Source organism: Alternaria hordeiaustralica, assembly GCF_023758085.1.
Source record: "Alternaria hordeiaustralica strain BMP 2776 chromosome Unknown scaffold_11, whole genome shotgun sequence".
NCBI classification, from domain to species: domain Eukaryota; kingdom Fungi; phylum Ascomycota; class Dothideomycetes; order Pleosporales; family Pleosporaceae; genus Alternaria; species Alternaria hordeiaustralica.
The window spans coordinates 672,334-687,382 of record NW_026056783.1 but is presented as its reverse complement, the minus strand read 5'-3'; the positions used below and the strand labels follow the sequence as shown (position 1 = coordinate 687,382).

The 15,049-nt window shown below is 52.5% G+C and overlaps 2 protein-coding genes across 2 annotated transcripts; one reads left to right on the top strand and one right to left on the bottom strand.

Annotated features, from left to right (window-relative positions):
- Positions 1 to 1,175: 1,175 nt before the first annotated feature.
- On the bottom strand, positions 1,176 to 2,616 carry J4E84_006156 (uncharacterized protein; the record flags this gene model as incomplete). Its single annotated transcript, XM_049388747.1, has 3 exons — positions 1,176 to 2,143; positions 2,194 to 2,533; positions 2,584 to 2,616. The coding sequence occupies 3 exons, from the start codon at positions 2,614 to 2,616 to the stop codon at positions 1,176 to 1,178; spliced, it is 1,341 nt and encodes a 446-aa protein (XP_049243646.1).
- Positions 2,617 to 7,269: 4,653 nt separating this feature from the next.
- Positions 7,270 to 8,420, top strand: J4E84_006155 (uncharacterized protein; the record flags this gene model as incomplete). The annotated part of the gene is made up of 2 exons (XM_049388746.1): positions 7,270 to 7,624; positions 7,699 to 8,420. 2 exons carry the CDS (start codon positions 7,270 to 7,272, stop codon positions 8,418 to 8,420), a joined length of 1,077 nt encoding a protein of 358 aa, XP_049243645.1.
- Positions 8,421 to 15,049: the final 6,629 nt, after the last annotated feature.

The window sequence follows — 15,049 nt, the reverse complement described above, 5'->3', positions numbered from 1 at the left end:
GCTAGTGGTTCATGGAATGTGCGGCGGAAGATTGATGACGCTGGGCCGTCATGCGCGCGACCGGGCAAAAGAAGCCGTCGAAGCCGCCTGGAGGGATGAATGCGGGAGACACGGGGCTGAGCAGCGCGTGCGGGAAAAGCAGCCGTGATAAGAGCGGTGGGTGGTCTGGGGGGTATTTTGGGAGGGCGTGGATGCAATCGGCACCATGAAGAATGAAAGCAGCGCGAAGGAGCGGATACGACAGCAAGCGTCGAGGGATCAGTGATGGACTGCAGGCCCTGAGCAGTGTCTGGGGCGTCGCGATGTTCTATGCTGCCTCGCGTGCAAGAATAGCTAAACCTACACCTCCTGAAACCTCAGGTGGGCCGGGGATGCTCCCTGCTCGCCAATAGGGTCCGCTACCACCAGTCGGCCCTGCATCGCGACGACGTTGACCCACCGCGCCGTCGCCCTGACACGCAGCCACTCGATGCACGCATGCACACTCATCTCTCGCGCGCTGACAATGCCATTGCTTTTCACATCTCCATGCTCCCAGCTACCAAACTCTCATTTCCTTCACCCACTTGCTATCGTGTACACCATCGCCTCCAGCTGCCTCCATTACATACCTCCCCCAGTGCCGTTTCACTAGTCTATCCGCACGCCATCCGTATTCCCCTCTCGGCCTGCCTCCGTTTCGGGTGCTGGCCGTCAATAGGGTGGCACATGCTTCGCGTCACTTCATTTGCTCATGGCACTTGTGGAGCGGAACATGTTCCAGACTTTTGCTCATTTAACTGCTGCCCGTCCTGCGAACCACTGTTCCTGCAACGCTTCACGTCAAGAGCGCGCTGTTTCTGCCTATATCGCCGTGACTATATACCGCTCGTCGACTGGATTCTCTGCGTGCCTGCAAATCTAACCATGCAGGGAACACTCGCTGAGACCCGTGCCGGCAAGGGGCTCAGGGTCTTTTACGTGATGCCATCGGCCACTACGCTCGCCCTGCGTGCCCGTCCTTGGGCCAATACACCATCTCAATCTCGTGATCTTGCAGCGCCGCGCGCGATCTTCAGGTCACGCCGATGCCACGCACTCCCGCAGGCACAGTCCGTCTATGACGTTGCGCATCGTGATCATCTTAGTGATTCTCCACATCGTCGAGTTGTTGTCTAGGTTCTGGGGTCCGTCGTCTAGGCGATCGCATCGATCCTCTCCCACGACTGCAGTTGCACGCTATCCTCTAGCTTCGGCTCGGACGCTGTGTCCAGGGACACACGTTTTAACCCCATCATCCACCCAACAATCCCAGCCGGTACCCAATTACCCACCAGATCGTATGTCACACTACCACGTCCGACGCGCCATACCTTCCTTGGCCGCTTCTGCGTGAGTGCATCGAATACGCCGTTGTGCAATTCCCGAAGACTTGAGCCGCTGTGATTTAACAACCCCCGGTTCTGCGCGACACGCGTTTGCGCTTCGAAGTTGTTGGCATACAGCGCTCTGGTAGTTGCTGGCCAAGCGTGTGGGCTCCCAAGCCCTCTGGTCTGCAGATGATGTTTCGGACCCACGTTTGTGAGATCGAAAGTTCCCAGATGAAATTGCAAAACTTCAATGCCAAGGGTTCCCAGTTCCGCCCTGAGTGATGCCAGGAACCCCTCGAGTGCACTCACGATCGCAGTCTCTACGCTATGGAATGGCGGCCGTAGTGACGCAATGATGCTGGGCGTAAGCATTAGGACCCTGGATTTAAACTCACAGACGGTCGGCAGGAGCGCTTGGGTCACGGCGATGGTGTTGAGTACTTTGGCATTCAGCGCGTCTGACCAAAGCTCGGGGGTCACCGTTTCTACAGGCCCGGTAGGGTAGATGAGGTCTGGCACCAGTATGACACCGCTAAGATTGAGGTTGTGCGGGCTCGTCCCCGGGACAGCGACGTGCGGTTTCACAAGGAGCTCGTTGAAGTTCTGAATGGCCTGTTTTGTGCCCATCGTGTCCACAACATCCAAGTGCAGCGGCCGCACGTCTGCTCTTGATTCGCTGAGTACCTGCTGCTCTTCGTCCATGGTCGAGCACACAATGTATACAATGAAGCCGCGTCGTTCGAGGTCAAGGGCTAGCGATCGGACGATGGGCGAGTTGGGTGGTCCAGCAAGAACTGTTGGTGTTAGTCAGAGCCATTGCCTCGCGCCTTCCTCAAGCACTCACCAACGACCTCCGTCCTTGCCCCATTGCTCGCTCGCCGCACTCTTCGCTTGCGGTTGTATTTCTTCTGTTCTCTCCATACCAGGAAACTCCCAGTGCCGACAAAGGCGACGATGGCTGCTGTCAGAGCCCGATTTCGCGACACCCAGTCTTGCAGGCGATGCAGGTAGGCACCGGTGATGGGATGCGGGGGCGGCGGGGGCGGGCGCGGTCGAGCGCGTTCTGGCAGCCATCCTTCGGGGAGGCTCTTCTTAATGTATCCGGCGACATGCGCAAAATGCGTATCAGTGGCGTCCCATATCGATCCCGTGAAGTTGCGGACGTCTTTCGTGTACTCGGAGAGCTTCACCCACGTCAGCGAGGCGCAGAGTCAAAGTCCGTTGTCTTACTCACCACGCCCAGAATCTGCTGGTCGTCGTTTGACATGTCTTATAGAAGAACGATATATCAGTATATCACACCACTTGACAGCGTGCGATGCTCCCAGGTTCAAAGTCTTTGACAGCTGAGTGTGACGACTCCGCCAGTCCACTACGTCAGGCACTGACTCGCGGAACGGGATCCGCACACGCTCGCACGTGAGAGGCACAACCGGCCTCTGAGCTGTTGCGCCACTCTCTCGGTCAAGTCTAACATTAGCATCAGATCTTCCCACAAAATATGCGCGCTTGCTGACCCTGCAGACGATCGCCCTTTACCTTATTTACAATAGCAGCGAGTTATTACTTTGTCTGAGTGAAGTCGTTTAATCAACGACCTGGCCTTGCCATCGTCAAGCAGCAAAGGCCGCGTGAAGTGCTTACGTGGCTGGCCTCGTCCTTCGCCTCTTTCTTCAATCTTTCTTTACTTTTCCCTTTCGTTCACGGCTCTGCCACCAGGTTCCTATATCTTCTGTGCAAAGTTGGCCGCGCGCATATCCGATCCACTGAGTCATTTACTGCAACTCTCAACTACACCAAGTTGATCTACCACGTAACGCGCACGTATCCTCTCACACAACCCAACCATGAAAGAGATCGACGCGCATTTCGATGCCTACGAGCATCTGAAGCATCTGCCTAGGGAGAAAGAGGCGTTGCACATGCTTCGCAAGGCAGCTTCCATGGTGAAGCCGATTATGAGGAAGCGCGGCTGGAAAGTCAAAACACTATGCGAATTTCTGCCCGAATCGGCTCGACTGCTAGGTAAATCTCAAAGGTTATGACTGGAAAATTTACTAACTTCTCAAGGTCTTAACGTAAATCGCACAGAAAGGATTCTCGTCCGCATGAGGTATCACTATGACGCCAGACAATTTCTACCCTTTGAAGAAATCATGGACACATTACTGCATGAACTTTGCCACATCGTATTTGGCCCCCACGACGGCAACTTCCACAACCTCTGGAATGAGCTCCGCGACGAACACCAGACCCTTCTCATGAAAGGCTACACTGGCGAAGGCTTCCTAGGACAAGGCAAGAAACTAGGTGGCCAACGAGTCCCACTTGATGAGATGCGCCGCAATGCCAGGAAGGCCGCTGAAAAGCGACACGCCGCATCTAAACCCAGTAACGGAGGACATCGCTTAGGCGGATCACGTCCTGTACAACGCGGCGTCGATATGCGCAAGGTCATCGCCGATGCAGCGTCACGTAGGATCAGCATCACCGACGGCTGCGCGAGCGGGACTGCAAACGCAGGAACATTGGTCGACCAACAAGCCCAAAATGGATTCCGAACGACTGCAGAACAAGACGATGCAAATGACTGGGCCATCGCGCAAGCCCTGCAAGATCTCATGTACCAAGAGGAAATGCAGAGGTTAGGTGCGCCAACAGGAAACGGCGGTCTAGCCTGGGATCCAGAGAACGGGTTGTCCGTCGACAATTACCCTGCTCAACCTCCCCGTCCGCCAGGAAGTGGCCCTACACTGCCAGGAGGGTACTATGATAAAAATGGTGTCCAACTTGATGACGAACGCGACTCGGGTTGGAAATCTAACGGGAAAGGGGGCTATTACATGCCCGAACATCCAGAGAATGAACCGTCAAAGAAAGCTCGGCCTATACGCAGCATGCCACAAACGCCACAAGAAAGACCTATATCCCGACTCGTCACCCAATCATCATCACGGCCTTCGAATCCTAAATCCTCTTCTTCGTCACGAACACCATCAACCTTCCATCCCCACGGGGAAGACCAACGACGAAACAAGAGTCTCCCCCCAACACCCCTCCCCTCATCAACACCTGATCCTCCTCCGCAACCTCAACCCCTCCCTCCATCCCAGCCCCAACAAACCCCACACATCCCTCCCCCAGACCACTGGTCCTGCCCCACCTGTACCCTCGATAACCCCCTCGCCCACCTCGCCTGCTCCATCTGCACCACCGAACAACCACCCCAACCCATTCCTGAACACCGACGCTTTGCCTCTTCCTCCTCTTCCTCCTCCATACCCAACTTGCCCCGGCCGCCTCCAAGAACAGATCTGAGGAGGCAGGGGGGAGGGGAAGTGACGACGCCGTTTGAACCTGCAAGGGGGAGGTTAGGCTGGAATTGTCTGGTTTGTGGGACTTTCATGGAGAGGGAATGGTGGACTTGTAGTTGTTGTGGGAGTATGAAGGCGGAGAGTTAAGGTGGAGTGGTGGATGGGTGGAAGTGTAATGGTGGCTTAGGTCTTTTGGTTTTGTTTCTCACTTTTGTTTTGGTTTTGGATGGGGTGGGAGAGAGGGCTTTGTGAGGAGTTTTACGTATATATACCCGCGCCAGGAAGCGCATGATGAAAGTTCGATAGGTATTTGATTTTGAAGGCCTTGCTAACTAAACACCTACACTAGGGCGGGCGAGGGAGGCGGAGGGAGGTGGTGGAGGTCGCTCGTTGCTTAGTAGAGGTACACGACCGCTAACTAATGCTACATCCTCAACGTTGTATTCACAAACATGCCGTCCGACTCAGTCTGTGGGACTATAGTCTCCATTCCCCATGGCGCGCTGCCAGATGGCTCTGGTTCTAGAACCGGTGGCGTTGGCACTCTTTCTGTGGCCTCTTCTGTCGCCACTACAGGAGCGTGCTTGTTTCGATATTTCTCTTTTCGATGTGCATCATATCTTGCCCACATCTCAAGTAGAAGCCTTCGGCACTTTGCGCGCTGGAAGTAGCGCAAATCGGGCCAGTGGCATTGTCGATAAATAGCCCTAGCTTCCTGGTGTCGCGTTAATCCATCCAGTCTCGTAGACATTCGGTGAGAATACGACAAGCGAGGGGGGGTGGGGGGAGACGAAGTGTATAGTAGAATCGTGTAAACTCACTTTTGCCCATGACATGAAGGTATCGGAGGCGTATATCTCGTCATCTCGAGCTTCCCATATCATCCAGTGATCAGAAGGGTGTGGCAAGGGTATCATTTGGAGCGATATCAGATCTTGACACAAGCCGTCGAAATAGGCGACCGCAGGCACGGGTCGAGACGAACGCCATTCTTCGTCTTCTGGGACTTCCTCGAATGGTCTCATAAGGTAAGGGCCACGAGCAGTCAATTCACCTAAGATGAAACGCTGAGTCAAAAATGAAGCGAAACTGCAGACTAGGACTCATGCCGATTGTCTTGTCTTTCTCGTCATCATATTACTTACCATTGTTGGTATCCAGCATCCACCACGTTCCCAGAGAGCTTCCCTCCAGAGGAACCGACAGTGGGATGATACCCTGAGGTATCCTTGAATCCGCAATCGGCCACATTCCCGTCATGTCAGCATCTTCGAGCTTGTAATCTTCCTCGGGGTAGTAAAAAAGGTGTGGGTAATAATTAAGTGTGGTCGTGTCTGGGAAGACGGGCCTATCGTTGCTGTGACAAAATGGTACGTGGCGAATGAAGTCGATCATTCGATCGTTGAAACCGAGTCGACGGAGCTTCGAAAGCGGAATGCTCTTGTCGGAGCGCCCTCCTTTTCGAGCGTATCCGATTTCTGCCGGTTTGATCGATACTGTCTTTGAAAGGAGTTCGTAGTATCGGGTGATGCTTGCTATTATAGCATCGCGGTCGTAACTAGAGGCTGCGCTTGCGCTCTGCGATGTAGCTGTTTCGGCCGACATGGTAACGACGGTCGTGATCTTGTGTTCAGATATGAATTCGCAAAAGTCATTCAAACAGGCTTTTGCTGCGGCTTTTCCTTGATGTTCACGAGAGGCAACGCGTTGCTCCTCGCTGCTGAATGTTAATGCGTTCGGAAATTGTAGCACGTAATTACGGCTTCATAACTGGACTAGAAAGTCGGGTGGTCGGCATCGCAGAGAGTACTGAATTTCGGATTGCTATCGCGAAAAGGAGATGCACGTGCAAGCGACGCGACATAGCGAAACGGATTAGGCATGGCGTTGCCCCCGCCTGCCTCCAAGCTTCTTGGATCCGGTCACGGTCGTTCCTACACGAACGCATCGCTCACGAGGAGGCGTTTACGACTTTAGCTCGATTTTGCCTGTGCTCTTCACCGAAGCTGCGTTGTGGTAGGCGGAATTATTGCCATCTGGCATCAAGACGACAAGACGACAAGCTATCGTTAACCACCGGATGAACTGCGGCTCTATGGCCACGTGATCGGACCTTCGCCGAAAACTACCTGTCTCCGGATGCCATGATCGACCCGGTGGCCCAAGATTTCGAAGGCGACTCTGCGAGATTCGATGATTGCAGCCATCATTTAGTTAGTGTAAAAGAAATACAGCGTTGCCACCTCATATTGCTTCGCTCGGAGCACGCTCCAGGATGTAAATGACGAATCGACGGTACGGGTCGAGAAAGACATGGCCGATCTGCTTGTTTACATATACGCACTAGGCAAACAGCCTAAAACAGATGCTAGTGCCCATCACGAACAGGCACGAACGAATGGTTAAGGAAAGGTAGACGGAAAAACCAAGATGGCAGTTACCCCAGATAGATTGCACCCTCTACGAACCCCGGTCAATGAACATTTTCCCCAGCTTTCGGCTCCACACGACGGGCTTGGTGGGACCAGGTAAGAAACGACTATATAAGAACGAGTAGGACGCAGCATGAATCCGGTAGCCACCGTTGTCAAGCATCTACCACCACAATGCGTTCCATCCTTCTCGCCGGCGCTGCTCTCGTAGCCACAGCATTGGCTCGAACAGTCCCTCACCGTTCGTTGGCTGCCAGGCAGAATGGAGGCCTTCCCAGCACTTTCAGCTGGACATCTAGCGACATCCTAGTCAGGCCCAAGAACGATGGTCGCAACCTCGCTGGTATCAAAGATCCCTCAATCATCGAGTATGAGGGCGTATACCACGTTTTTGCCAGTACAGCGAAAGAGGAGGGCTACAACCTGATGTACTTCAACTTCACCGACTTCGACAAGGCACAAGAGGCGCCATTCTACTATCTCGACCAGAGCGCCATCGGTACCGGCTACAGGGCTGCACCTGAAGTTTGTAAGTAAAGCATTCTTCCAAATCCATACCCACCAGGAAGAGAATAGAAAGAGTCCCCAGCTAACACTTCGAAGTCTACTTCGCTCCCCAAAAGCTCTGGTACCTCGTCTATCAGAACGGCAATGCGGCATACAGCACCAACCCAGACATCTCCAACCCTGCAGGCTGGTCTGCTCCGGAAGTCTTCTACCCCAACGGCACCCCCGCTCTTATTGCAGAGGGCCTTCTCACCCCTCAGCAAGGCTACTGGGTCGACATGTGGGTCGTATGCGACGAAGCCAACTGCCATCTCTTCTCCCATGATGACAACGGCCGCCTCTACCGCAGCCAAACGACCGTTGCTCAGTTCCCTGCTGGAATGAGCGAGCCTGTCATCACCCTCTCAGAGCCCAACAAGAACGACCTCTTCGAAGCAGCCACCGTGTACCGCGTCGACAACAGCACCTATCTCCTACTTGTCGAGTGCATCGGACAAGGAGATTCCCCCGGTGGGCTACGTTACTTCCGCTCCTGGACGTCTTCCTCGCTCGAGGCTGATGAGTGGAAGCCGCTTGCCGCTACCCAGCAGAACCCCTTCATGGGTGAGGCGAATGTCGAGTTTGCCAATGGAAACAGGTGGTCGGACAGTATCAGCCATGGAGAGTTGATTAGGTCCCAGGTTGACCAGACGCTTTCGATCAAGCCGTGTGGTATGAGGTTCTTGTACCAGGGCATCGATCCTCAGGCGACCGGGAGCTACAACGCGCTGCCGTGGAACCTGGGTCTCTTGACCCAGACTGGCAACACCGCCTGCTAGATAGATATGTGAGACGATGGAAATGATATTAGATGATATGCCTACTCATGCACATTTGTATATAGATTCAGAAACATACTCGTACGAGCGCCTTCTCAACAAGTCAAAGAAATCACAATAACATCATCGTTCAAAAGCAGACTACCATGACGGTGAGTGCACTATCCTCTTACACGCTCAGCTCACTGAGTACATCACTTTACTACACCCCATTACAAACCACTACCACCACACTGGAGCCCTCTAAACACGATGCTCGCCCCCTTGTCACAAAAGGGTCCCCTGCAAACCCTCGATCTGCACAAAACGGTACGGTCTCATCTCGGCACCACCCACGCCCCAACATGACGACTTCCATCGTCGTCATCGTTCGTCACCCGCCGCGTCCCGTCTAACGCGCTTTCCAACGAGAAAAAAGGAACTTTCCGGGACGCGTGGTCGTGGGAGATGCACGTTCCTGGTTGCGAAGGGAGGGTTGGTGGCAGGTGCGAGGAATATGCATGTTGACTTGTGCATATGATCTGCGCTCTGTGAAGGGCATGGTCGGATCTAGACGGAGGGGGATAATATATCGTCGCGCGACTTTCCACAACGCACGACGGCGTGGGAGACGGTGAGATGGGGGTATCGTGAGTTTCCTAAATAAGTGAGTGTCTGAGCGTACCTGGAAGGTGATGCATGCACCAAAGCCGCTTCCCCGGTCAGGGTACTAGGTCTGTGTACCGGCATAAGCCTTTCACTGGCGTGGGTGATATGCTGACAGTAAATGACGTTGCGCCGAGTGTGATAGAAATCGTTATCGTCATATCACTCATCATGTCTCTTGACGAGCGTATCTAGGGATCGATGAACTACGTCAAGCCTTCCAGGAGCTGGCCGCTTATTGATTGGCAGTCAGTGTTGTTGTCTTCTTCGTTCGCCAGACAACTAATCATGCGTAGAATGACTATGTGGCTCATCAACTTCGTCACATGTCTCGTCGTTCGCCCAGTCTCATGCTGTCAGTGCAATATGACAAGTCGTCTGTGTTCATGAGAGATCTCTGCTTATCGCGAGCATGCCATTGCACACCGGTTTTTGCCGTTGAAATTGCTGTAGTCGAGGTATTTGGTTGCGGCGAGCCGAGCCGGAGCATTTACGGGGAAGCGGGATGGATGTGGGCTCGTCGCTGGGGACGGAAGGAACGATGTATCATCACACGATACCATCCCCCCGGTGAAACATGCTCTCGTTGGCGGATGAAGGCAATATGAAAGACGATGATAGAGCTGTAGATTTCCCATGACGTGAATGCTAACGCATGTTTCGTAAGAGGCAGGCGTGCGTATCGACTCATCCATGGCGTAGATGGGGATAATGAGGTCTGCCGTTTTGAAAGAGCTACTCAGTTCTGAAAGTGTGAAACGGATCTTGTATTCGAAGAGGTTGCGACGGCTGCTCCGATGAATCTGACTTACTGGATACGCAGATCACCTGCTAGAGCATGATCAACACTGCATCACAATATCGCACTCTACAACCATAAACCCAACAACCGGAGAACATCGGAGAAACAGCTCCAGACCACGACGATCCTCGATCCCGATCAAGTAAACCCTTCCCAGCTGCATACAAAAGCCGCAGGAACACGAACGCCTCGATGCAAAGTGCAGACGTCAACACTTGGCGAACAGCCTCGTACGAAGCATCAGGATCTCAACACACGCGCGACATCAAAATTATGGTGTGCTACCCCACGATTTGCGTAAAGGGAACTGGGGTTGCTTTGCTAAGGGATTCAAACATGCTCAAGCGAGCGAATTGTTGAGCTAGTGTCTCGGTTAAGATTCCGATGTGACTGGATTGGCGGGATGGGGTGGATTGGTGGAATATCTAGGGTCGTCTCGGTCCGACTAGGTGTATGTTATGTCATGGGGAGGATTTGGGAGGGTGTTGTTGAGGACGGCGGGTTGCGATCGAGGATTGTTACCTTGGCTATAGAGAGGGTTGTTAAGAAGATTGATCGCGGGTTGTCGCCTGTTGCTGGGGCGAGATGCGGGGTCTTGGTGTATGGGTTCTTGGTAAGCTACCGTAGCGCGCCTGGGGGGTCTAATAATATAGCTAATAATTGCTTTGCAATAGATTTTAACTTACAAGGTAATATTAGAAGTAATAATAAGCGAAATACATACTATATTTAATATTAAATTAGCCTCTAACAGCTTTTTAAAGCTATAACAACGTTAATTTAATATTATAGCTATATTAAACAAGATTAAATAATAATATCTAGACCTGCCTGCACCTACCTACACTTAAATTACCTACTACACTACCTACTAATAGTACTATAGAGGCACTTAAGAGTAGCTAATAGTGTAGAAGACACCTCTTTATATATTATTACTATTTTACACTATTTAGAATAGATTATAGTATTAGAATATAGATATTTACTCTATAGAAGCGCTAGCGTTATATACTAAGACCTAGGTCTCTAGCTATAGTTACTAATATTAATTATTATAGTGTTAAAGACGTTAGAGAATACCTCTAATAGCCTTCTAATAGCCTTCTAATAATAATATCTATATATTATAGTATTGTAGTTAATTAGATGTTAAAATTTAGCATTATAACAAGCCTTATTAGCATAACAAAGATAAGATAGTATTCTACCTATATTATTACTACACACGCTTTCGCATGCCTTACAGCCCCTGACATCCTTTGCTGCCTATATCGTCACCTCCCCTAGGCGCGCTACGGTACCTAGGTATGAGTTCGTTACGAGTTGCCAGACAGAGATTGATGGTTACAGGTTCCTGGGACCGTATGGTGCGTGTTTGAAAGAAAAGATTTGTATCGCAAGCAAGCCGATTCTAGGAGGCGACATATGGGGTGGTACAGGCAGTATCGAATGCCGCATCCTCTGCCGCTCTCCGAAAGTCCGCGGCCCCGTTACTTCAGGGAATATACTGCGGACGCATGCAATGTGCAGAAGTTCATTCTTCTCACGAAGAGCGCTTGTCTAGAACTCGACGAGACCATGTCTCCGTGGCCGCGGAAAGAGTTGGGCATTCAAATGCGAAAGCTAGGATCTGTGGATTGTTGAGAGAGATGCGATGTAAAATGCGGACCTTAGCGCACTATGTGTACACGCCGCAAGCGCGGTGCTGCTAATGACATTCGCATCGCTTACCTCAACGAGCTCGCGTCCGAACCCAAGAGACCTTGCTCACTTGAATTGTCGTGCATCTTAGTGGCGTGAGCAGCTGTCATGACCCCGATGTCTCATGAACACTGCCTCTTTGTTCGTGTGTGCGTCTTCGGAAGCCTTCAAGCCCCTTCTCTGGGCATGGAGAAATAACGACCCTCGATCCTCCTATCATGGTCATGAGAGGTCCATGTTCGCTATGGTAAATCTAGGCAGAGAGAAATGTAAGATCGCCTGGACACCGTACACGACACGGGCGGTCGTCGCAAATCGCGCGTAAATCGTGGGCTTTCATGAATCGGAGACGGCGACCAGACCTATCGTAAAGATGAGACCACTCCATCTCTTTCGCTGACACCCAACATGTATCGGTGCACTGCAAGATAGCAATAGGCAGATTCTGCAATTCGTGGAACCTCAAGACCGTCAAACGTGGGATGATCGGTAGTCAACTAACCTCTTCACCGTTCAGACATTCCGATCAATTACCGTGATCAAATGTTGAGGAGGCAAAAGCATCCGAAAATATATCAACTGCGGGACTGAGGTTGAGTTGGAAGCGTCTGGATATACTTGGCATCCCACGTCCATGGCTATAACAGGTAGAAGGGCGTGCGACCAGGTACGGACATCCCACACGATCGACTCGGTGAGATCGGTTGAGGCTCTTTAGACCGAATCAGGAACGAACGGCATGGCGTGGCAAACAGGCTCTGCTGCAACTGCCGTTGTACGGTGAGCCCATGCTGCTATGAGCTGTGAATAGCAAATGACCCCCACGGTCGACAAGAGATCGACGAACTACAGCTAAAGTAGACCGCGCGGTAACTGTACCCATCGTTTACTCGGTTGGTGCTCTTAACCGAGGCTAGTGTTGAGTCCAACGGTGTACTGTATTCGGTGATGTATCGGACGTGCCCACTGCCATGCATACACTTGTTACTGTGTGTGGATTTTGCAGACCGAGCTTACTTCTGCTGATCCCGTGTGTGAGGATAGAGAACGAACTGTTGGAAGAACTGTGCCACAGTGACGTCCATCTAAACATCCCTAGAGTATCATCTGCTGACAGAGCTGGAACTCGATCAGACCACATACTCCTTGCTCACTGCATCGGTCTCGGAAGAGGCGAGCGAGGGCCTGGTCCCAGTGAATCGCATATGACCCGCATGGTGTGGGCTGACCCCTCACCCCTCATCAGCACTAAATCCGGTGCGGCGTGGATGCCGAGATGTCGGACAAAGTTGCACGAAGTGAGCTTTTCAGATGCTGGAGTGGATCTTTCATATTTTCCTTGCTCTTTTGCTGCGTTTATGTGCGGCTACGATCGTGATGTGGAGAAGGAAAAGGAATTTTGGCCAAGAAGCTACCGTCAGGACCCACCCCTTGATACCTGTGACTGCAGCGGTACCCTGATAGCTATACGATTTATTCAAGGGAATCATCACAAGACCGCGGATGCTGATGGATTCGGGCGTTACTGACGTACACCCTGCAAGATGAGCGGATGGCTTGAACTTTCGCAAACCTCGGGCATCATCTAAGACGGCAGTACCCAGTATTACGTGCATGATTCCAGGGCCTCAGTGCATGAAGAGGCAATACAACGACGCACAAGACGTGATGGCGAGAGCGACTGGGCATCATGCAAGTCAGAGGCCTGGTGCAGCGGCAGGTCGAAGGTGTGCGGCTTGTTGTGCGAACGTGGTAAGAAGGCGGGGAAACAGGTCTCCAGGATCGCCAATTTGTGGGGTAATAGCGTCTCGTCGTTGATGGCTGCATGGTCGGCTCACGCTCGGTTTGCGACGAGGCTGTGTGCATCCTCGCGAACATTACAGTTGTTTTGCAGGAAGGGAATGCCGTCGAGAGATCCATTAATGCCGCTACGTACGCAACCATTGCGTACAGCTCACGGCAACGCCATGAAAACTCTTCATCCTCGTGCCGCTAGATTGTGGATTTCGCATGACTTGAACGTCGCGGCTTACACTTCCGGGTTATTGAAACTGGAACCGATTGGATGAACAGAAACATGGAGGGTGTGTCGGGCCAAAGAAGTCAGTCCAAGTCCTCGACGATGAGAATTAAAGTTCGCGGTGTTTTTGAGTGCCGAAGCGAATTGCCACGGCATCGCGTGGGGGCACAACGAGATCCACCGAGAATCAGGTACGATGAGCGAGGCGTCCCAAGCATTATCCTGCTCGCGTTTGAACCTAAGTCGTGGAAACAAAAGCAATGCGCGAGAACACGCTGAGGGCTTTCGTCCCTGCTGCAGTTGCCGAAACGGCGTTCGGCACATTGCCGCGATGCTTTTGTTTGTAATGGTGCCATTGGCTTGATGCTTTTCGCGTGCAATTTGGTCGTGGCTTGCACATACGGCAGTGCAAACACCTTCCATGTGCGGATTGGTGGATATACGAACCAGATGATGTCGTGTCCACAGCACGACTCGTACACAATCGCCCTTGCGGAAACATGTTGTGGTGAAGAGCCTCAAGGTTTGAGCTATGGCCAGACCCCGCCACCAAGAGTAATGGGCGTGGGGTGAAATACCTCGAGCGATCGGCGTCGTCATCCTGGCCAGGCTCTGTAATGATGAGACATGGGATGCATCCTCTGATAAGTTCGCTATTTTGGTCCGTTTTAGGTGGCCCTACGGCGGTCGGATATGGATGACTGCCTCGGTGCGGATATTGCATGGCCTTGTGACAAGCTTCTCCTCCATGCTGTCTGCCACGTCTTGCAGCACCGCTGGAATCCTTTGGTTTCTCTTACCCTTTGCATTGCTCTACTGCACGTCCGAGTGGTCGCCGAGCTCGACGGCTGGACCGACTGGGACCACGAAGGTTAAGACGGGGTGGCCGGGGATGCTGAGCGGAATCAGATGATGCGAATAGGCCGGCCACGATTCCCCCACCCCCACACTAACACCCCCGAACGGTATCCATCAACGCTCTTTCGAGCCCGCCAACCCTTCGCATGGTGCCAGCTGTGGCGAGAATTACCCTATCAGCTTGCAGCCAGGATTCCAAAAGATCGTCACAAGGCGTTCCCCCCTTGCACTTCACGTCCGGCCAAGATCCGATGTTCACAGCCTCTCACCCCCTGCTCGCTTGATGCAACGTGAGCAAAAAAGCAAACGCCGCTTCAATCAGCAATCCTCGCAGCGTTTATTGGCCACGCGCAACCCCTACAGCTAAGCGCGAACAGCTGTACCTGGTATCGGCTACGTGCAGAGCAGCACCTCGAGCAGGCTGCGGGAGTCACCGCCCCTTTGGTCGTCACCAAAGATGCCTGCCCAGTGCCCATCCCTCACTGATGCACTTCACGCACCTTGCTTTGCCTGCCGTCACTAGCACTCCTGACAACGCCGTCAGCTGGACCCCCACACTCCCCATTGCAAGGTCAAGTGTCCGGCGTTTGAAAATATTTA